Genomic DNA, 24,583 nt, shown 5'->3' on the forward strand with positions numbered 1-24,583 from the left:
AGCCCATTTGCCCCTAACCATAGAACTTTTATTTCCCCTGGTGGGAAGAAAAGGGACACACCTTTTCTCCTTCTGGGTGGTTTCAAACACCTACAGGCCAGCTTCTAATTCCAGAGGCAAAATAGAGGGGACCTCTTTCTGGCTTCCCTTGCTCTTTACAGAGTGACTTTGGCCCAGCCTTCACTCCTCAAATAATTCAAAAGATAGGTGAGACGCTCTCTCTCGCTTTCTCTCTCTCTCTCTCTCTCTCTCTCTCTCTCTCTCTCTCTCTCTCTCTCTCTCTCTCTCTCTCTCTCTCTCTCTCTCTCTCTCTTTCGTTTTCTTTTTTCTTTTTTACTTTTTCCAGGTGTAACAATCCTCCAAGGATGAGAACTTTGCTCTTAGTATTTTCTCTCCACTCTCTTCATGTCAGTCTGTAGGTCTCTGCCAGTGTGGAGATAACTCCTTAGACTTTAGTCAGGCTAGAGAACTTCAAGGGCAATGGGCATTCAGGATTGTTGGGCAATACCCTCAATATCTTCAAGGCACCCCACATATGCAACCTGTTGCATTATTTTCAAAGGCCCCATTCCCAAATCCCCACTCTCATGGCACCCCTTTTGTACTAGCTAACCATCTGGGGGGTAGAGTAACTTTAACTTGACTATCCCCTATTTTCTTATCAGAAAGGATCCCTTACCCACCTAATAATTGAAGGATATCCATTCCAAAATTATCCTGGCACACTTGTTCAACACCACTTTGTTTGAAGCTTCTTCATAAGAACTAACTTCTGAGAACTAAAATTCTGAATCCCAAAGCCAGCCAGTGGAAACTTCTCCATGTCCTTCACCAAGTTACTCACTTAAAAAAAAAAAAAGGCTCTTCAATCCTTTGGGAAACCTATTTTCATTGGTCACAAGCTAAGAGAAACAATTAGACATAATTCCCCTCTCAGGGACTTCAAACTGCTTTTTTTGGTTTTTGTTGTCACCTTTACTAATTGGGTAAAAGCCTTCCCTTAAAAGACTGAAAAGGTCCAGAGGTTTGTTTTTTCTAAAGGAGATCAAATCCATTTAAGACTAACTTCAGTCTGCATGTCATCCTCTCTACTAATGTTTAACACCTTTTAAACATTATGGTTCTTGCACCCTAAGTCCTTTCACTGTGTAAACTTCCATTGCTTCTGATACTGCCCCCATCCCTTCTAGGAAACAAAAATGGGGATTTGGGGGAAAACATTCTTTGGTATTTATACTAGGAAAAACTGTTTGAATGAAAGACATTCGTGATAGTCTCATCTTCACCCCCAGCCTTCCTCTGGGTGGGGTTCCTGGCTATTGTCCCTGCTAACTCCACTTTTAATTATTCTTTTTGCTCATATTTGGCTCCTGATTTTTTAACCTGATGCAGGTTAATTTTTGATTGTGAGATTTGTTTCTTCCAGGTTCCAAGCTGTGAATCTCCAACTATTTTTTCACCCTGAATACCACTGACTGAATCTGACACCCAGCAACCTCTGAATGCTGCTGCCACCGTCTTGCCACCCCCTCCATCTAGACCCCACTAAGCAAAAGGACAGCTCTATGCCCCTTATCAGCATGAATAAGCTCCAGAAGATGAGACCTCTGTCCCTTTGTCCCAAATGAATTTGGGGGATGACTGCTTGAGGGGGGAAATGATGTAATATGATTTTATTCCCCCCCCCCCGATTTGGGGAGGGTGGATAAGAGGGGTTTCTGTTCTAACAATAAGTAATTTTAAATTTTCTGGCTTTGGAATCTGCCTCAGGAACTTCTCACCCTTCCAATCTAAAAACAACAATCTGTCTGATTCTGAATAGACCACTCCTTAATTCATTGCTGACTGTCAGCTTCTGGCCTCAGGATAATCCCACAGATCAAACTCCTGAGACAATAGTGATAATCTTTTCCCACTACTGAACTGTAGAATTAGCATGTCAATGATAGAAAGCTAGATAAATGTGTTTCTTTGCTTCTGTTTCTCTATTGGATTCTTTTAGAATTCAGTCTGCTTATGATAGCATTACAATTACAATAAACTTTGCCCCCTGGGTAAGGATGGGCTCAAGCTTGCAAATTCTTTTGAGACAACTTGTGACATGGGTCTATGACCCTAAACTTTTGGAGTTCCCTTTCCCAACCTCAACAATAAGATAATAGATTTAATGGAATATTTCTATTGAAATATATTTTACCCAATCCGAGAGTGATCTCTTTCTCTTCTGTGATGACCATGTTAGCACCCTGGATACCTTAAAATCAGCCAGAGTCAGGATAAGGAAAAGTCCTTGATCTTTATTCTTGGTCTTTTGGGATAGCAGTCAGTGGAATGGACATAGGAATCTCCATACCTTCTTTCTCTCTCTCCACCGCCAAAAAGTAACTCTTGATTTCTTACTCTACCCTCTAATGCCTCTTACAATTCTCTATATACACCAACAGATCAAGCCAGCACAGTATAGTGGGTGGGGCCATTTTCCAAGCATATGCTAATAAAATATTGTCTATATTATAGTTATTTTTACTATATGTCCTTCTTAAAAATGTGGTGCCTAGAATATAAAACAACACTCTAGATGATTCCAGATCAAAGCAGAGAACAGTACTTATCATCTTCCTATTCCTTTTCATATGCCAATTTGCTTTTTTATTTATATATCTCTTGCCACCCCTACCAAATTATAATGTTCTTGATATCAAGACCTCAGAAAATGAGATAATGAAAAATATTAAAATGAAAAAAAAAAAAAAAGAAGAAGTAAATTTAAACAAAACTGATCTGGAAAATAGGTCAAATAGAAATAATCTAAGAATCATCAGCTCATCAAAAACAATGATAAAAATCCTGAAATCATAAATTAAAACTTCTTACATTTATTAGAATCAGTGGACAAAGGGGGGAAAAGATCCTACTTATTAATTTCTGAAAGAAATCATAAAAGGAAAACTCCCAAGAATTGATAACTAAAATCCAAAGCTTCCACAATAAGGAAAAAGTATTCCAAGCTGACAGAAAGATAAAGTGTTGTACCAAAGCATATATGAGATAAGAATTTGATTTGTAGATTTATTATTATTGTGATATTGATTTGCAAGCAAGAATACAAGGATTCCAACAGATCTTAATGGAGGAAGCTTCTAAGCTTATTAAGAGAAAGAACCAGGAGAGGGAGAGTCCTTATCACCATAAGCAATAGTAGTACAGAACCAAAAAGGAAGTCTTTAGTTCTTTATCAAGGGATTACCAGAATGCCCTTAAGCCTCATACTACCCTAGATGTTCCAGGGAATTAACAAAGGAGAGAGCTGATTGAAAAATAGCCCCTTGAGGCCTAAAAGAAGGGGGAGCTTTCTGCAATAGGGACAACAAGTGTGCCTGTAGGGAAGTTTGAGATGCTTTCCAAGAGGGGTAGATACATATTAGGGGCTTTTTTGCATGGGACCATGTCCTTGAGGACAGATGAGTTAAGTCATGGAGCTTTTGTTAAATAGCAGTTTTCCTTTCAGGTTCCAGAGGTTTCGCTGTACTTTAAGTTATCTAATCTTCCAGGGTTAGGCAAGAGTTTGTTTAAATATAGGGATGGTACTTCAGAAGTAACCATTAATCAGAGTTCATGCAAGATTTAGCAGCTTGTATTGCAAAGCTAAAAGAATAGGAGATTCCAAAAGTCAACATAAAAACTTGCAACCAAGAATAATGCCCTACAAAACAGAATAAAATGCATAAGGATATTTAATGAAATAAAGAACTCTCAGAGGCAACTAGCGCACAGTGGGTAGCCTCAGAAAAACCTGAGGTTAAATCTGTCCTCAAGTACTTACCAGGATCAGAGCCTACTCTGTTTGCCTTAGTTCCTCAGATGTGAAACTGATATAATAACAGTACCTACTTCACAGAGCAATGAAATATTTGTAAAACATTTAGCATAGTACCTGGACAGCTAGGATCTGCAAGAGAGAGTGCAAGACCTAGAGTCAGAAAACCTGAGTTCAAATGTGATCTCAGATATTTGATCCTGGACAAATCACTTCATCTTGTTCATTTTAGCAATCCTCGTCTCTAAACTGAGCTGGAGAAGAAAATGGCAAAACACTCCAGTATCATCAGTTAAGCGACACTGACAGGGGTGAACCCTAAAACTGTCCCCCACTTTTGTGGGGGAAGCCATGGGGGTGAGCTCTGAAACTCTCCTGACAGAGACTTACCCTTCAGGGCAAGTAAGTGGTTTCATTAATATTAGCTCAGGATCACCCCCAGCTGGAACTTAAGTGGTCTCATTCAGCTGGAGATCTTGACCTGATATTTCTATTGAGTGGATTAGCCCAGGACCACTCCCAGTAGCTCAAACTTAAGTGGCCTCATTCAACTGGAAATCTAGGCTGGGGGCAGCGACAACATTGAAAGAATCTTATTCAATGGATGCCCTACCCCCAGACCGCCAATAAAAAGGACTATTCTGAACTCCAAATTTTTGTAGAAATCCGAATTGCCAGTGAAACTCTCTTTTTTTGGCAAAGCTACCTGCTAGGACTCCTGCCTGCTGTGAAGAGACCTTCTTCTCAGTAATAACCTTTTGTTATTTCTCTGCCAGGACCTCTTGCCACTCAGAAGTCTATCTTCCTAGCAAAGCTGGCTTCTCAGTGCCAATAAACTTCCCTTTTACCATTCAGACTTTTTGGGTTTGTGAATTCTTTCACTTTGGACCTGCATCAACCAGAAGGAATTCCCACAACTTTCTGCACTGCTATTAACCACATCACCACTAACTAGCTGGTGGTTCCATAAACAAGAGATCTGTCAGGTCTAGGCCTTCCCTCTGATTGTCCTCGGCAATATTCTTCTTCTTCTACTCTTTCTACTAACCTCTCTGGCCTCTTATACGTCCCAACTTCTTCAGGAAGACTTCCCCAACTCATCTTAATTCCAGTGACTTCTCTCTGTTAATTATTTCCTGTGTATTCTCTACATCTTGTTTTGTTTACATTTATTTGCAAGTTGTCTTCCGCCATTAGATTCTAAGCAGCTGAGTGGCAGGAACTGTCCTTTGCTTCCTTCTAGTATCCCCAAGCCTTAGGATTGATTGATTAAGAAGGAAGAGGAGATAAATTAGAGGGAAAATAGCTTAAATCCTAATTAAGTTAAGGATAAGTCCATATATTAGTTCTAAGGAAACATTTTAAAGGTATACAAAAATATTTATAGCACTTCTTTTTGTGGTGGCAAAGAACTGGAAACCGAGTGGTTATCTAGCAATTGGGGAAACACCTGAAAAAGTTAGAATATATAGATGTGGTAGAATACTACTCCTGCCATTGGTTCTCCCCTCCACTGACGTCCTCTGTATGTACTTGCTGGAATGTTCCATGCTTCACTGAACCCCTTAAGTAAAAAGTACTAAGTTTTTTTTTTTTAAAGGCTATTAATAGGCCATCAATGGAGATTCATATTAGTATATTACTGCAAATTTAGAGTTTCTATGACCTGAAGAATGATTACTACCTTCTTAATATGATGTTTGTCCCTTTGCCAGCCTTCATCCCCAGGTCCATAATCACAGATACCCATACTCATTGTCTCTTTTTCTATCATAGTTTGTGGAGTCTTTTTTCTTCCTGCTGAGAAGGAGCTGTTGACGAGAAGACCGATGAAGAAGTACAAGGTAATGGTGTAAAGGGACAGAGAAGTGGATAAAGTCTGTCCTGACTCTGCTATTTGTCATGGATACCCTCACTGAGAAATATGATCACACTACTTAGGATTTTTTACCATAAAGGGGTCAAATTGGACTCTTTTTCCTCTGTGCTAGAAATCCTAGATACCATAGGAACCAAGCAATTTGCTTCCATGAAGGATTCTACAACAAAAAATAGTCAAGATTTTATCCTGGTTAACTACCCTGATTAACCAACAGTCTCTCCAGGATATCAAACTAATGAGGGACCAGACTGTCAGAGTCAAAAGTCATGGAAATTCCCATTCATTCTAGTAGGAATTAAAGTGAATCTGGAATCAGAAAAGGAAGTTTTTAGCTACAAAAGGCAGAGCTTTAGCTCATGAATGGGGATGCCCATTCACAGAAACATCAGCAAAAAGTAAAATAGCAATGGATGAACCGTTTGCAGAAATTCTGGTCTGAGAAACAAGATCAATGTTGCAAAACTTGCATTTCATTGAAAAAGCTAATTTCACTCATGGCCATACAAAGTTTCCTCTGAGAAATTTACATAGATTCTGCTTTGGACAAGGTTAAAAGAATGAAGTATCAGTAAATTTGTCTTGCTAACAGCATGTTGCTATACACCAAATTAAGTCCATAAGGGCCTTGGTCTTCAAAATCCAAAGACCTTCACAAAGAATGCTTAGTTTATTTACTATAAGTTAAAATAGATTCTTTATTATCAAGACTTTTGTAGCTTTTTAAGTTCTTAGCGATATGTATATATATAGGGACTTTAATATTTTAATTGATTTCTTGAATCATTTCTAAACTTGTATTTATTAAATAATTAAATTCAGTATTATCTTTTCAATACCTTTTAAAAGTTTTAAATGGGAAATAAAATTAACCTTAAACAAGTCTACTTCTGTTTATTACCTCTCTTTAGTGATTCAATATATTTTTGAAAATATTTGTCTCCTGAAATGTTTGGCATGCAACAGTATTATAAAGCAGCTAAAGATCCCATCTTAACACTATGGATGTAATATTCCTTTTCCCATTCAATGCATCTTGTGATAGGATATGATAATTAAACTTTCTGTTTAGAGGAAGTGGTTTTTGAAATTTTTTATGTCATTTGCAATATTGAGTTGCAGCTAAAGCGTTTTCCTTTCTGTGAAGTTTTAAACTTAATTATAATTTACTTTTAGCAGTACCTTTGAAAAGAATATTATATTCTAGGTAAATTAATTTTGTGTTCAGCTTTGCCTTAGCAGGTTAGTAATTTATATCTAGTTAGTTTCTGTACATGTAAGTTGAATACAAATCACTTAATTGTGCATTTTATAGTTGATATTAGTTCTTTCTGAATGATGTTTAAAGCATGATGGCAGGTGCTTTTTTTTCAATGCTCTGAATTGCAAATGTTCTCTGAATAATCATTCACTTCCAGTTTTCTACCTGTTCAATACATTTTGCCTGAATTTGAATATCTTAACAGTAATACAGTTATTAAAACAGAAAGAAGTATAAAAAAAGTGATCCTTTTTCAAATTCCATTTTTTAAAAGATAAAAACAAAAATATCAATTTTCACCATTACTGTTCAATATAGTGCTATAATGTTAGCTGTAATAGTAAGGCAAGAATAATAATTTAAAGGAATAAACACAGTCAAAGAGGGGGGCAGTAATTATTTATGCAGATAATATGATGGTTTTACTGGAGAACTCTAGAAAGTCAATTAAAAAGCTAATGAAATAATTAACAAAGTATAAAATAAGCTAACATAAATTATCACTATTTTTACATATTACAACAGAAAATTCTAGCTAGAATAAACAGAAAAAATAAATTTAAAATAACTGGAAAATAATTATCTGACAAAATATTCACAGCAACTATATGAATATAATTTAAAACTTCAATTAAATGCATATCTAAGTAACTAAAGTAATATCAATTTCTCAGGGTTAAGATGAGTCTATAAAATAAAAATGAAAATCAATTTAATTACTTATTCAATGCCATATCAATCAAGTTACCAAAATATTATTTTGTAGAATTAGAAAAAATAATGGAAAAAAAAATCCTGCAAAAGATCAAGACTATCCAGGGAATTAATGGAGAAAAAAATGAGAAGGATGCACAGCAGCCTAGTATAAGATAAAATTTAAAATCCAAGATATTTAACAAGAACTAACTAGTTGACAAAAAATTCTGGGAAATTGGAAAACAATTTGGCAGACAATAGGCAGAAATCAACATCTCCCTTTGCAAATGAAGACAAACAAGGTTTTAAAAAATACATGATTTAGATATAAAATATGATATCATAAACAAATTTGAGGAGCAAAGTCAAATATATGGTCAGGGGAATCACCAAATAATAGAAAGGATTAAATCAATGGCAAAAAGCGATAATTTTGATTATATGAGATTTGCTCAAACAAAATTAATCAAGTTAAAATTTAAAATAAAGCAGGAATTAAAGAAAAAAATTTGTAGCAAGTTTCATCTGATAAAGTTTTCATTTCTTGGATAAACAGAAGAATACATTCAAATTTATCAGAATAAAAGCTATTCTTGAATATATAAATGGCCAAAAGATATAAATAAGCAATTTTTAGAGGAAGAAATTAAAGCTGTCAGCCACATTAAAAATATTATAAATCACTAATAATTACAGAAATTCAAATTGAAACAACTCTGAAGGACCACCTCATATCTATTAGCCTGGCAAAGTTGACCCCAAAAAAGAACAAATTCTAGAGAAGCAGTAGGAGAGAAAATAGATTAATTAATGCAATGATGAAGAGAGATGTGAGCTGGTTCAGCCATTCTGGAAAGCAATTTGGAACTTTACCCAAAAGGCTATAAAACTGCATAGACCTTTTTTTAATTAAGGGGCTAAGACATAGGAGAGTGTAAAGTTGGACCTGAAAATAAACTTTAATTTTAAAATTTAAGTTGATAGATAAATATAGGAAGGAAGGAGAAAATCATTGCCCTTCATCTTCAGAAGACCTCACATTATCAAGTGGTAAAATGTGAATAAGAGACTGGGATGGCACAATGGCAATTTGGGCAAATACAGTTATTCACAATAGTTGCCACTCTGTGCAAGGTAGTAATGAGTAAAAAGTGGTGCTGAGTTGTAGACAGAGGGTGATAACAGTGGTTTGGCTTCTGAAATATGGAGATGATTTTTTTTTAAAGATGAATAAAGACAAAAAACAAATGAGTATTTATTGTGAGTCTGGAAGAGAGAATAAAACAGCACCACAACATCCAGAATCAGGTCAAGAAGGAATCTTTTAGCCCCACTCCAATTGAAGGTATTCCCCAAAGTCCCTACCCCACTTACAAATAAAGGATTATTTGATCTTCAAGTCAAATTATTATGATACCTGGGTAATTCCAATAGATAATAAGGACAGACTAGTTTTTATGTGAGGTTTGGGAGGGAAAGTCACTGAAGTAAAGGACATGAGGAACCTTAGGGAACTGATAAAATACATGGGTGCTTATGTCAGTGTCTATTACAATAATGAATTGTTTCCATTTGCATTTCCTTTTTGTTAGTAATCAGGAATATTCTTTCATATGCTTTAACTTTGATTTACAAATTCCCCTGACCACAGAAACACAGAAATATAAATAAATATAGCTGCCAAGGAAACTTAAAGATAACAAAATAAATTACCCTATATCTGGAGATAACTAAAAAAAGAAAAAAAAAAAAAAACAGTGTTAATTTTTAAAGGAATTAAAAGAGAAAGAACATTGAGATTTTCTTTCTAAAATCACAAAAGAAGATTAAAATGAAAGTATATTTTGAAGAAACAGGACACATGACAATGAAGGAATAAGCCTGAAAGATTATTCCTTTCCCCCCCACTCCCCAAAATTAAATCACTCTTGTTTGTGTGTGTCTACACCTTCAGAATATGAGTGTTCCTTCAAGAAGGGGGATGTAGATAATAAAGGAGGATGGATAATGTACCCTAACTAGGCCAGCATTAAGGAATGAAAGGAAAATAATTCTGGTATTTTTCAGAAAGAAGAGGAGTTAATAGGAAAATGGTATATAGGCAAAGGGAGAATCTGAAACAAGAGAAAACAAAGGATAAAAATCTCAAGATAATGGTGGAAGTATGACCCACTTAAGAGCTTCACTACAGGGAGAGAAATATTCTATAATAAGAGATGAGAACATTCAGTGGGTATAATCTGTAGGGATTTGGTGCTCAGAGAGTACAATACTTCTGGGAGAGTGTTGTGATTCCATGGAAAACATCTTTCCTCAAGAGCAGGAGTATCAGAGGTTTTAGGGGCCACTGACAGCCAGAAGAATTGAAGGCATGGATACAGAGGAGATTGCATGACATTTGAGAAAGAAAAGGATAATGAGGAATTGGACCCAGATAATTAAACCACATAATCAGGAACAAAGGGAAATCTATACCATAGGGCAATATCCTCTCTGTCACAGGAATTGATACTATTATCTCCTCTTTCTATTCAACAGAAACTGATACTTCTAAAAGTAAGGGACAAGAAAACAAACATCTACAAGGCAATAATGTAAAAATTGTTTAGAAAAATGAACTCAACCCAGGAATACTTTGTAAGCTTTAATTTCATAAGAAACAGAATAAAAAAGTAATGAATTATAATAAAAATTAAATCAAAGAATAAAAATTTATGATAAACATAAAGGTAAGGGAATTAAGAAAAAACAAAGTAAAGCAATTTTTTTAATATTATAATACAGAAAAATAAAAGAAATTAGAGGAGAGGAAAAGGAAAATTATAATTAACTACTTAACTAAGAGAGAAAAAAGAGCAATAACTCAATAACTAAGTGAAAGGAAAAAAGGAAAAGCAACTAACAAATTAAATAAAACTCCAAAACTAAGGAAGGAAATGGCAAATATAAAGAAAGGGCTTACAGAAAAAGAGAATAATACTTATAAGAATAGGATTGGATTAAAAGAGATTAAGCAAAAAAAATTTTTCAATTTAAAAAACTGAAGAGATTAAGTACTATATTTAAATAAAAAGAGGAACAGAAAACCATTAAAATTTGGGAAAAGCTACATCAGAGACAAGTGGAAGAAAATTTAATGTTCCTCTCATATTTGGGCAAATACAACAGAAAGATTTTTTAAAAGAAAAAATAGAATTAATAAAGTGTTTAAGAAATAAAAGAATTGTGCTCTCTTTTAAGTAGGATGGGCAAAGAAAATAAACAGGCAGACACAAACATGTGTGTATAAAATGGCACTATACAAAAAAAAAAAAAAAAATCAACAAATACAAAGAAAGAGATGTTGAAAATTGAAGGAAAGAAAAATAACTTGGAGCTTCAAAAGACTATAGAAATGATGACCAAAATGAAAAGTTGCTATTACAGAAAGATTGATTAAAAACAGAAAAATAGCATCATCAAAATAGAAAGTTAACAAGGAAGAATCACAAGAAAACCAAAAGAAATTAATTTATTGGTACTAACCATGCAAAGTTATATGCTAATGACTGACAAAAGAAATAGATGAATAATTTAAAAAATACAGAATATTCAAAGTGAGGACAAAATATAAATCTTAAATCTAATTTCAGAAAAGGAAAGCAAACAAGTTATAAGGAGAAAAAAAAAAGGCTGGTCCTAATGGAATATAGGAGAATTGTATCAGTATTTTAAGGAACAATTAGGACTATTACTACACAAATTATTTTCAAAAGTAAGCATCCTATCATATTCTTTTTATTGAATATACATAGTCCTAATACTTAATCTAAGAGAAGACACAAGAAAAAGTGAGAACTAGTAACTAGTAAAATCAACAATACTGATTCAGAAATTAAAAATAAAATTTTATAAAACATTAATTTATCCAAGAAATCATTCATTATGACCAAGTTAGATTTGTATCCAGGAGACAAGGATGGTTCACCATTAGGAAAATAATCAAAATAATTAATCATACTAACCAAGTAAGTAAGTATATAAGCACCAACTATTTTCCAACCACCATTTTAAACATTTGGTATGCAATAAAAGATAAAAAAATGTTACTTAATTAGGAGGCCTATGGGAGGGGAGAGGAACAAACAAACAATGACATACCAATAAGATATATGTATCTGTATGTCCATATATATATATATATATATATATATATATATATATATATATATATATATATATATGTCAAATTTGAGGTAATCACTGGAGAGAAGGCATTTAAGGGAGACAGGACAAAATTTATCTTCTTTTTAAAAGATGTTTTAACTAGCACTGATAGAAGCCAGAAAAACCAACAGCCCATTTCTGGATCTTCATCCAGATTATTCCAACTAATTCTGGTTGTATATCAAGGAAGAATCCTTTTTTTTTTTTTTTATCCCTTTAAACAATTTTGTCTGGTATTCTGTAGAGGGCCATAGATAATGGGGAGCCATGGGTGGGGTATAATTTGGCTTTCCATTTTATTTAGGAGCATCTCGCCTTCCTAAAAAAGTTAAGGGGCATGACAACCTGTGTTGTAATTAAAGCAGAATTATACTAAAGTGGCAAGGAAACATTTGCACACCATAGTAAGTTGTTTATGTGATAGTGATAGGATAAATTCCTGATTACTAACAAAAAGGGAAATGCAAATAGAAACAATTCATTATTGTCACAGAAACTGATATAAACACCCATGTATTTTATCATTTCCCTAAGGTTCATCATGTCCCTTACTTTAGTGACCTTTCCTCCCAAACCTCTCATAAAAACTAGTCTGTCCTTATTGATCTATTGGGATTACCCACGTATCATAATAATTTGACTTGAAGATAATGCTTTATTTATAAGTGGGCTGGGGAATACCTTCAACTGGAGTGGGGCTAAAAGATTCCTTCTTGATTCTGGATATTGTGGTGGTGTTTTACTCTCTCTCCCAGGCTCACAATAGACACTCATTTGTTTTTTGTCTTCATTAATCTTTTTTTAAAAATCAACTCCATGTTCCAAATCACTACTGATCAGAGAAATGCAAATTAAGACAACTCTGAGATACCACTACACACCTGTCAGATTGGCTAAGATGACAGGAACAAATAATGGTGAATGTTGGAGGGGATGTGGGAAAACTGGGACACTGATACATTGTTGGTGGAGTTGTGAAAGAATCCAGCCATTCTGGAGAGCAATTTGGAACTATGCCCAAAAAGTTATCAAACTGTGCATACTCTTTGACCCAGCATTGCTGCTATTGGGCTTATATCCCAAAGAAATACTAAAGAGCGGAAAGGGACCTGTATATGCCAAAATGTTTGTGGCAGCTCTTTTTGTTGTAGCTAGAAACTGGAAGATGAATGGATGTCCATCAATTGGAGAATGGTTGGGTAAATTATGGTATATGAAGGTTATGGAATATTATTGTCCTGTAAGAAATGACCAGCAGGAGGAATACAGAGAGGCTTGGAGAGACTTACATCAACTGATGCTGAGTGAAATGAATAGAACCAGAAGATCGCTGTACACTTCAATGCTGTATGAAGATGTATTCTTATGGAAGTGGATATCTTCAACATAAAGAAGATCCAACTCACTTTTAGTTGATCAATGAGGGACAGAAATAACTACACCCAGAGAAGGAACACTGGGAAGTGAATGTAAATTGTTAGCACTACTGTCTATCTACCCAGGTTACTTATACCTTAGGAATCTAATACTTAATGTGCAACAAGAAAATGGTATCTACACACATATATTGTATCTAGGTTATATTGTAACACATGTAAAATGTATGGGATTGCCTGTCATTGGGGGAAGGGAGTGGAGGGAGGGGGGGATAATTTGGAAAAATGAATACAAGGGATAATATTATAAAAAAAATTACTCATGCATATATACTGTGGGGAAAAAAATCAACTCCATGTTTCAGGAGCCAAACCACTGTTGTCACCCTCTGTTCACAACTCAGCACCATTTTTTACTGCATGTGCAGTATCCTATAGTTAGTGCATGCGCAGTGTACTATAGTTATGTAAGTATATTAGGGTATATTTAAATAATTGGACTCCTATTTGACCATTTTCAGGAGTTCCATCCCTTTGCTCTTCACCTATGATCAGAATTCAGACTGGTACCAAAATCCTCTAGTGAGCAGATCTAGACAATTGGAGCTCCACATGGGGCCCTGGAAAGCAGGGCATACAGCAACCTGGCTGACAAGAACAGTTTGAGTTTGGGTGACAAATTGCCAGAACCCAGGAACAGGATGAATTTGAATTTAAAAAAAAAAAAAAACAGGCAAGGGGGAAAATTCATAAGGGCTAATCTAGTCACTTTCATTTTTCACCTGAAATAGGGCAAGTGCTAACCAAAGAGAAGGGAAGTATGGTTAGGTTAAAACTAGCTTTAAAAAATTCCACATATTAAAAAAAAAGAAAGCTTTTAGCATGGGGTGTCAAACAAGAAAGTATGAGGAGAATAAGCAGGGGGATAGTGCCCACAGTCCCAGAAGGTATGATGTGTGGGGCAGGCTTGGAGATAGGGACTGCACTAGGAAGTTTGAGGGGCATGGTGCTTCTCCCTTTTTCAGCTTGCCTTCACTTCCATCTATAATTGCCATGCGCCTTTGGGGAATTCTCCACTTCCTGATCCTCCTCCCTCAATTCCACCTTTGTGGGCAGGAGGAGGAGGAGCAAAAGAATTGGTGACACAATCAGTACCACCAGCACAGCAGTTTTGTCCTCCTCCTATGTCCTGATTACAACAGGCATTAGTTTAAAGCAAGGGAGGAAGGATGGATATTTGGATTAGGAATAGAAACAAATCCTGTGATTGAAGAATCTGACCCTAATGGGACTCCAGATCAAAGTTATCAGAAGTTATCAAAGATCTAAAAAGGACTTGCAATCTTTATGGGTCTATATCATTTTATGTTAAAATGCTGTTAGAGATTTTGGCTTATGAAATCCTAACCCCTAATGATTGGAAATCCATAGCAAAAACAGCACAACCAGACCAAGCCTTATTTCTTACCCAGTGCTTCTGGTTAGAATTATCATCTAACTGAAGAGATCCCCAAATGAAAACTCCCAGGAATATTATAGCCAAATTCCAGAGTTTCCAGGTCAAGGAATAAATATTGCAAGCAGCCAGAATGAAAAAATTCAAATAACATAAAGCCACAGAAAGGATTAAACAAGATTTATCAGTTACCTGGTAAAAAGAAATTAGAGACCTTGGAATATGACTTTCCGGAGGACAAAGAAGTTAGAATTACAACCAAGAAACACTAACCAGGAAAACTGAGTATAATCCTTCAATGGAAAAATGGATACTCAATGAAAGAAAGGACTGTTAAGCATTCCTAATGAAAAGACCAGAGCTGAATAGAAAATTTGATTTCAAAATACAAGACTCAAGCAAAACTATAAGGGATTTATTTGATAAGGTTAAACTTTTTGAATTCCTACATGGAAAGATAACATTTATAATTCCTAAGAATCTTACAATTATTAGGACAATTAGAAAGAGGGTACATGGGCAGAGGACACATATATGAATTAACCATAATGGGATGATATCCAAAAATCAAAACATAATTAAGAGGTGAGGAAAAAGGGATACACTAAGAGTAGGAAGAAGAGAGAAGTAATGGGGTAAATTATTTCATATAAAAGAAATACAAAAGGGCTTTTACAAAAGAGGGGGTAGATGGGAGAGCATTTATTTGAACCTTACTCTCTCAGAATTGGCTGAATGAAAGAATAACATACAAACTTCATTGGGTGTGGAAATATCTCTTATCCTATAGGAAAATAGGAGGAGAGCAGGAATAAGCGAAGGAAGGGTGAATTAGGGGAAATGGCAGTCAGAAGCAAAATATTGAGGAGGAAGATTAAAAGAAAGTCTGAAAGATAGAAGGATTGGCTCTAAGTCGATTATACTTAATTAAAGGGTTCATGGTCTTCTCTAATGAAATGGACCTCAGATCTCCCTCAAAATCAGAGATACCCCCTTCTTCCAGGACCTTAGTATCACTTGGTACCCAGAAAACACAGATGAAGCAGACCAAAAATGCAGAATCTCACTGAGTAACAGTCTTTGGTCTACACAAAATAAAGAATCCCATTGGTTGACAAATGGGCTTGTGAAGCAGACTTTATCTGACCTATGTTGACCTTTCAAGAGGTCCTGTCAAGCTGATAAGCACACCTATGGGCTGGTAGAAAAGCAGGCTACAAGCCAGCAATGAGGCTCACTTATTGCCTACATGATCATGGTTATCTTACCATGTTAGGTAATAGAAAGATATAAGGGATGGAAAAGCAATAAAAATAACTAGAGACCTTTCCACATAGTTGAGATTCTTTTGTCATGCTAGGTTTGTTCAATATAACAAGGAAAAACAAGAGTAGAGGTTCTCTAGTTAGCTTTATAAGATTAAGAAACTAAACTTACAAATTATAGTTCACATTTCAGAGCCTTATTATAAGAAGTTATAATCACCACCCCTATGAAGTCATATCAAAGAGATTAATACTAATTAGAATAAAATAAAGGTTCACTATGGCTCTTTTCAACAATGAGATGATTCAGGCCAATTATAATAGACTGGTGATGGAAAGAGTTACCTACATCCTGAAAGAGGACTGTGGGGACTGAATGTGGATCACAACATACACAGTATTTTCACCTTTTTGTTGTTTGCTTGCTTTTTGTTTTCTTTCTCATATTTTCCTTTTTAAACTAATTTTTTTTTGTGCAGCATGATAATTATGTAAATACATATAGAAGAACATATATTGTTTAACATATATTGAATTACTTGCTATCTGAGGGGGGGAAGGAAGGAAAAAAATAATTTGTTATACAAGGCTTTGCAAGGATGAATGTTAAAATTATTCATATATCTTGAAATTAGAGAGAGAGAGAAATATAAACACTGAAGCTAGATACCTCTTAACCTAGATATTTTTTTAAAAGCCATTGCATCTTGGTTTTGACTTATTCCTCCAACCTGCTCTTCCTCAAGCAGATTTAAGGTCCCAGAGACAGACTACCAATATACAGTTACATTATAACTTTCTCAGTACCTGAGGGGCACTTTTGTAGAGTGAATATTAAGTTATCATCAGCTCACCATTGTAATATTTGAGTCCCTATCAATCATGTTTTCTATCTATACAATGTCACTCACAATAATGACAATTTTAGATCTTAAAAATAATTATTAACAATAATGCAAAGGACATATTTTAGATAAAATATTAAAGCAAACTTATAAATAATAAAATCCATTACAATACATGTAAAATGTAAACCAGATCACATTCTCCTACCTGAATTATCAATAGCTAGGTTGAGAAATACACACAGACTTCTCACCAGAAACCTAATATAGAAATGCATGAAAGAGAAAAAACATTGGTTGCAAGAAACTTGCAACTCTACAAATTTTGGTATGATGTCTCATTGTTGTCATTATCTTGGGTGAAATTATTAATTGTTTCTATAATTTGCTGTTTCACCCAGTCATTCTTTAAGATGATATTATTCAGTTTCCAATTACTTTTTGGTCTATTTACCCCTAACTTCTTATTGAATGTAGTTTTTATTGCATTGTGATCTGAGAAGAAGGCATTTACTATTTCTGCCTTCCTGCATTTAATTTTGAGATCTTTATGTCCTACTATATGGTTAATTTTTGTATAGGTTCCATGAACTGCTGAGAAGAAAGTATACTCCTTTCTATCACCATTCAGTTTTCTCCAAAGGTCTATCATACCTAGTTTTTCTAATGTTCTATTTACCTTTTTAATTTCTTTCTTATTTGTTTTGTGGTTTGATTTGTCTGAGAGTGCAAGGTTGAGATCTCCTACTATTATAGTTTTGCTGTCTATTTCTTCTTGCAACTCTCTTAACTTTTCCTTTAGGAAGTTAGATGCTATACCACTTGGTGCATATATGTTTAGTATTGATATGGCTTCATTGTTTATGCTATCTTTTAGCAGGATATAGTTTCCTTCCTTATCTCTTTTAATTAGATCAATTTCTGCTTTGCTTGATCTGAGATAAGGATGGCAACCCCTGCTTTTTTGGATTTACCTGAAGCATAATAGATTCTGCTCCAACTTTTTAACCTTTACTCTATATGTATCTCCCTGCTTTAAGTATGTTTCCTGTAAACAACATATTGTAGGGTTCTGACTTTTGATCCATCTGCTATCCGCCTCTGTTTAATGGGAGAGTTCATCCCATTCACATTTATAGTTAAAATTACTAATTCTGTATTTCCTACCATCATATTATTCCCAGATTATGCTTTTTTTATTCCTTGACCCCCCTGAACCCCTTCCCCAATATTTAATTTGTAGACCTCACTTGTGATGTGCAGCCCTCCCTTTTTAGTATCCCTCCCCCCCCTTTTAAGTCCCTTCTTCTTTCTTGTTCTCCTCCCTTATTCCCCTTTTCCTTTTCCCTTTTCCTCTCCCTCCTTTTAATGAGGTGAGAGAGGATTCTCTGAAAAACAAATATGTCAATTATTTACTCTTTGAGCCTACTCTGATGAGAGTAAGGTTCACACAATGTTTATCACCCTCTCTAAATTCCCTCAGATGTGGTAGATTTTCTATGCCTCTTCCTGGGATGTAGTTTCCCTCTTTTTATCTCTCCTTCCCCTTTTTCTGATACCATTCCCTTCCCTTTACTACTTCCCTTTTTTTTTATATATATTATATCAGTAAAATCAAATTATCCATGCGGACTTTCTGTATATCCACAACAGAGATACAGTTCTCAAGAGTTCTTTTTACCTTTTTCTGCTTCTCTTCAGTCTTGTGCATGTAGATCAAATTTTTTGTTTAAGTCTGGTTTTTTTCTTAGATACAAATGGAATTCCTCTGTTTCATTAAATGACCATCTTCTTCCATGGAAGAAAATGCTAAACTTAGCTGGGTAGTTTATTCTTGGTTGCAATCCTTGTTCTTTTGCCTTTTGGAATATCAGGTTCCAGGCCCTTCGATCCTTTAATGTGGAGGCAGCCAGATCTTGAGTGACCATTATTGTAGCCCCTTGATATTTGAATTGCTTTTTCCTCGCTGCTTGAAATATTTTTTCCTTAGTTTGGTAGTTCTGCAGCTTAGCCATAATGTTCCATGGAGTTCTTTTTTTAGGGTCTTTTTCAGAAAGTGTTCAATAAATTCTTTCAATGCCTATTTTCCCTTCTGTTTTTATTATCTCTGGACAGTTCTCTTTGATGATTTCCTGTAAAATAGAATCTAGGCTCTTTTTTTGATCATAGTTTTTGGGAAGTCCAATGATCCTCAGATTATCTCTCTTAACATATATGTGCCAAAATGTTTGTGGCAGCTCTTTTTGTTGTAGCTAGAAACTGGAAGATGAATGGATGTCCATCAGTTGGAGAATGGTTGGGTAAATTGTGGTATATGAAGGTTATGGAATATTATTGCTCTGTAAGAAATGACCAGCAGGAGGAATACAGAGAGGCCTGGAGAGACTTAAATCAACTGTTGCTGAGTGAAATGAGCAGAACCAGAAGATCACTGTACACTTCAACAACAATACTGTATGAGGATGTATTCTGAAGGAAGTGGAAATCTTCAACATAAAGAAGAGCCAACTCACTTCCAGTTGATCAATGATGGACAGAAATAACTACACCCAGAGAAGTAACACTGGGAAGTGAATGTAAACTATTAGCACTAATATCTGTCTGCCCAGGTTGCATGTACCTTTGGATTCTAATGTTTATTGTGCAACAAGAAAATGATATTCACACACATGTATTGTACCTAGACTATATTGTAACACATGTAAAATGTATGGGATTGCCTGTCATCGGGGGGAGGGAATAGAGGGAGGGGGGGGATAATTTGGAAAAATGAATACAAGGGATAATATTATAAAATATATATATATATAATAAAAAATTAAAAAAAAAAAAGATTATCTCTCTTAGATCTATTTTCCAGGTCTATAGATTTTTCCAGTATTTGACATTATTCTCCAGCTTTTCTTTTTTTTTTTTTTTTTTTTTTGTTTTGTTTTGTTTTGTTTGACTGATTCTTGGTTTCTCAATGAATCATTCATTTCTATTTGTTCTGTCCTGATTTTTAATGAGTTATTTTCTTCATTCACATTTTTTAGTTCTTTTTGTATATGCCCAATTGAGTTTTTAAATGAATTATTTTGCTCTGTTGAATTTTTTTCCATTTCACTATTTTTTAGTGAGTTATTTTCTTTTTCCAATTCAGAAATCCTACTTTCCTGTGATTTTTTAACCTTTTTTAATTCACAAAATTTGTTTCCCTGCACCTCCTGTGAATTCTTTATTTTTTCCAACTCAAATTTCAGGACGTTGTTATTCTCTATCATAGCTTCTCTTTCCTTTCCCCATTTTTCTTCAAACTCTCTTAACTTTTTAATAGTCTCTTCTAGGAGAGAGTTATGTGATAGGGGCAGGTATCATTCCCCTTTAGGGTGTTATGTAGAGACTGTCTGATGTTAGTTTCCTCAGGGTTAGATACCCACTCTTTCTCTGTATAGAAGGTGTCAACCGTTCTCTTCAGCTTCTTACTCATTGTTAAAAATCTGTTGGGGTTTGCCCTTGGGGTAAGAAGTTTATTTATTTATTTACCAGCTTCCTCCCAGACCAGAGGTAGAATGCAACAACCCTGTGCCTGAGGTAAGAGAGAGCTCTGGGAGAGAGTTCCCCTCCTCCCTCCCCGGAAATGACTCAGAGGTGGTTAGTATGGCTGCTGTGTGAGGAGTGTCCAGTGAAGGACCCTGCTGTGTGGCCTAGAGACTGCCCTGAGGTTTAAGATTGAACAGTGAAAGCATCACAAACCCCAGCCAATGGATATCAGCAGCTGACAAGTGAAAAGTCCCTGCGCTCAAACCGGAAGTGTCTGCCCGAAAACCGAGGTCCCTACTACAAAGGTTCGGCTTCTCTGGGAGTTCTGCTTCTCTGGGAATTCTGCTGCTGTTAGAATTCCACTAGCTTAGGCTGAGCCCTGCACTATGTGGATTAGAGGCTGCCTCGGGCTGTTTCCCCGCTGTTCAGGCTCTCCACTACCCCAAGGAGTAGCCCCGGGCAGCAGAAGGTGTCTGCACAGCCCTGCTGAGATCTATTAGGTCACTTCCAGATTGTAGTGGTTAAGGATCTGACTTTATATTTTAAAGTGGCTTGATTTCTCTTCTGAACTGCTGTTTATAAGCAGAGAAGAGGTAACAGCCTCTATCTCAGTGGCTTCTCTGATCCCAGAGTTCTCCCCAGCCCAATCAGCACAGTGTGCTAGCACCCTGTCTGTGCTGGCCTTTTTTTTTCCTCCCCTCTGAACCGACCTTTTCTGTTGAAATTCCAGATTCTCTTCAGCTGGTAAATTGTGCTTCTAATCCTTGTGGTTTTTATCAGTCCAGCGTTATTTTTGAGGCTGATTTAACTAATTGGTAATGAGGGAAGAAGGGAGCTTATAAAATCCGCGTGTATCTTCTCCACCATCTTGGCTCTGCCTCGAAACTTACAACTCTAGATGGAAGGCTTCAATGTTATAGGTCTACTAAGGAACATCTTTGTCATATAAAATTGGTTCTCCATTTATTGCTTGACAGTTGAGCCTCTGCTAGTTCTTCAGCTAGGGGAATCCTCTTCTCTTCTCTACTCAAACATAGGCTTTATAAAGCCTTAGTCTTAATATGCTGGCTACTTTTTTTAGTATAGAGATCTGCAAAGCTGATAAGGCTGACTAGATAGATCAGACAACCCAATTATTCATTCAACTTGGAGACTGAACTATCCAATCAGAATGGAATTCAAAGTGATACATATAGCCCCTTCAACAGGATACAGTTGCAACATCCTCTTGGTTTTTCCTTTTCAAATCAAAAGTGGCAATACAGCAAATACATGAAATTTTTCACTTTTGCAACTTAAATGATCACTGAAGGTCAACAGCCCTTCCTGGAACTTTTGGACAATTAAATCAGTTCTCTCTCCAAACTTTTTCCCAAAAACTTGCCTCAAAAGTACTTTCAGTATTTAGCAAATGTTTGAGTTCTTTTTTTTATTTTTATTTTTTTAAATAAACCTAAGTCCTTCATGGCACTGGTTAAGGTTATGTTTTTCAATTTCATCTTTAGAACATAATGAGAATACAAGAAGAAAGAATATAGGGAGACAGGGGTAAAGGGAAGAGAAAATACCCTCTTGTTTCATTGTAAAATGAAGTAAATGTGAAAATCACAACTCACCTTTACTTGATGCATCTAATGCTGTAGTGATTTAATTAGGGATATGATAATTGTGGAAAACAACCACTAATGTTAAGGGACCCACTTAAAAATGACCCATTCTAAACAAAAATAATGCTATAGTGAATATAAAGGAGAAGAAAAAGAATGCCAATTCTAAATACCTACAGTTAAATAAAGCTTATAAATGTTTTATAAGAGCTGCATGTAAACCAGGAGACTCTCATGGAAACTCCACACTTCCAATAATCAGATATGATTGGAGCATATGTTTATAGAATTATATCATAGTATTCCTATGGCCAAGAGACTTTAGAATCATTAATAGACAAATGGTTAGAACAATATCACTCCTAAGGCCAGAGGACCTCAGGATTATTGCTGTATCTTCCCTAAAATCTAGGGAAAGGAATATATAATTATATTATTATATTCCTAAGGCCAGAAAACTTCAGGATTCCTGCTGTATTTCCCCTAGAAGCAGCACCCCATGTACTCCATCAATAAGACAGTCTAGGAAATTAAGTTCCCAGAATGAGTGTTTTAACATTTCCTGAAAAGGGGAAAAGAATAAGCTATTATAGTTTTTAATGTTTATTTCCTCCTGTATTCATTTAAATTTTCCTTTAAAAATTTAGATACTATGTCATTTAATACATTCTTGTTCATTATCGATATTAATTCATTATCTATGGTATCTTCTAACAAAATGTAGTTTGCCTATTTTAATTGCCTCTTTTAATTAATTTTATTTTGGCTTTTGCTTTAAAATCATGATTTCTCCATATGTGCAAAAATGTTTGTGGCAGCCCTTTTTGTAGTGGCTAGATATTGGAAACTGAATCAAAGTACTGGATACTGAATCAAACTTTTTGCTTCTTAGAGTTCCAAAAATCAATTAGGACTACTTTACCGGCCACTTCTAATCTACTTCAGAGGGAAGTCTATCTTCATAGAGAGGAAAAGTTCTATATATGAAGGACAGATTACTTTTATTTATAAAAAGACTCACTTGAAAACTTTACTCTTGAAACCTGCATAATTACTTAGGCATATTGAAGAATTTCCAAAAGAACAATGATCACAATAATAAAAGGAGAAATGGCTTACCCCATGTTTCCTTCCATGAGAAGAATCATATTGTATATATGGGAAAATATGAAGAGGAAGAGAATGGTACTAAAGAACATTGTCATCCAAGAACCATGATCCTCTCGAAACATTTTCAACCGAAGCAACTGACCTAAAATATGAATATTATTTTAAAGATTATCATCCAAAAATGTACCTTGAAAACACATGCTTGCTTGGCTGGAAGCCAAACTAGACCCTCACTATCTTATAAAGTCGTATATTCATGAAATCACCTTACATTGCCGCCAATTCCTTCTATTGCTTAAATAAATATATTTACTTAGAAGGAACCTAAGACAAAAGCTTTGGAAAATATTTCATACTGTAAATAATCATTATAGTGATGGCCTAATATTTGGTGTCTCCATTGATAAATCTAATATCCTTTTCTCAATCCTAATATTTCTAGACCTTCCAGCATTTGACATTCTTGATCACTTCCTCCCTCTAGATACTTTCTCCTCTAGGTTTCATGTCATTAATCTCTCCTAGTTCTCCCAGCTGTCTAATCACCCTCTCTCAGTGTCTTTTGTTAATTTTTTCAGACAGGCCATACTCACTAATTATGGGTAACTCCCAAGGCTTTATTCTGAACCTTCTTTTCCTTTTATACTCTCTCACTTGTGAACTCATCAGCTCTCATAGATTAAATGATTATTTCTAAGCATTTAAGTTTGACACCTATATTTCAAATCCTAGTCAATCTCTTAAACTCATATATAAAAACTACTTTCTGAACATCTTGAAAGTTCCATAGGCATGTCAAGTACAACTCTTTTAGTTGTCCAAAAAAGACTCACCCATATATGTTATGTGTCAAATGTATGCTAAATACTTAGTAAATGATTAACTATTGATTGACTATAAAATTGTGACCAGAGGAGGACAATCAAGAGCAATAGCAGGTAGGAAGATAGTCACCTGCAAGGAGTTTAGATCCCACACAAATTCTCCAGTAGAGTTTAACAATGCATATTATGGAAAGAAAGAATCACCTCCAGACTTTTCCATTCAATGAAGGAATCCATAGAGGGACTCCTAGATTTCTGCAAATGACCCTAGAATGTGCAAGCCATGTTAGGGACAAGGTTGAGCTCAGAAAGCAGAACCCAGACATCCCCTGGAAATTTATGTCAAGAATATGACTCATTGAAGCTACTAGCACTTTAGCTTCCATCATGCTATCCTCAAATCCTGTATAGCTACAGAAACTCATTAAAGCAGTCTTCGAAACATATCCAGTGAGCCACTGGTGCCTGAAATCTATTGCAGGAGAAAGTCCCTTGACAAAATTTAGTCCTTAGACTTGAGCATCAAAGGGGAAGAACTCCAAGCAAAGCTTACAGTGATTAGAGAAGTAGGAGTCCTGTGGCAAGATTAAGGCCCAATAGGGACCAATTCAAAACCCAAAAGGTTCTTTTCATGTCATTCAGTTGCTTGACCCAAATATATTGTTCCTTATCCCCAATCTAGATATTGAAATATATGAAACAAACAAACTAAGGAAAAC

At 35.3% G+C, this 24,583-nt stretch overlaps 1 protein-coding gene across 3 annotated transcripts in view; it reads right to left on the minus strand.

Annotated features, from left to right (window-relative positions):
- Positions 1-24,583, minus strand: part of TMEM117 (transmembrane protein 117) — a 158,803-nt gene that overhangs the window by 97,243 nt on the left and 36,977 nt on the right. For 2 of the 3 annotated variants that reach the window (XM_074269461.1, XM_074269460.1), the window contains exon 3: positions 23,050-23,182. The exons of the other annotated variant lie outside the window; for it this stretch is intronic. In XM_074269461.1, coding sequence (XP_074125562.1) covers positions 23,050-23,182 — 133 coding nt within the window. The remainder of the gene's footprint in view (positions 1-23,049; positions 23,183-24,583) is intronic. 3 annotated transcript variants of the gene reach the window in all.

This window comes from Sminthopsis crassicaudata, chromosome 5 (genome assembly GCF_048593235.1).
Source record: "Sminthopsis crassicaudata isolate SCR6 chromosome 5, ASM4859323v1, whole genome shotgun sequence".
Taxonomy (NCBI): Eukaryota; Metazoa; Chordata; class Mammalia; order Dasyuromorphia; family Dasyuridae; genus Sminthopsis; species Sminthopsis crassicaudata.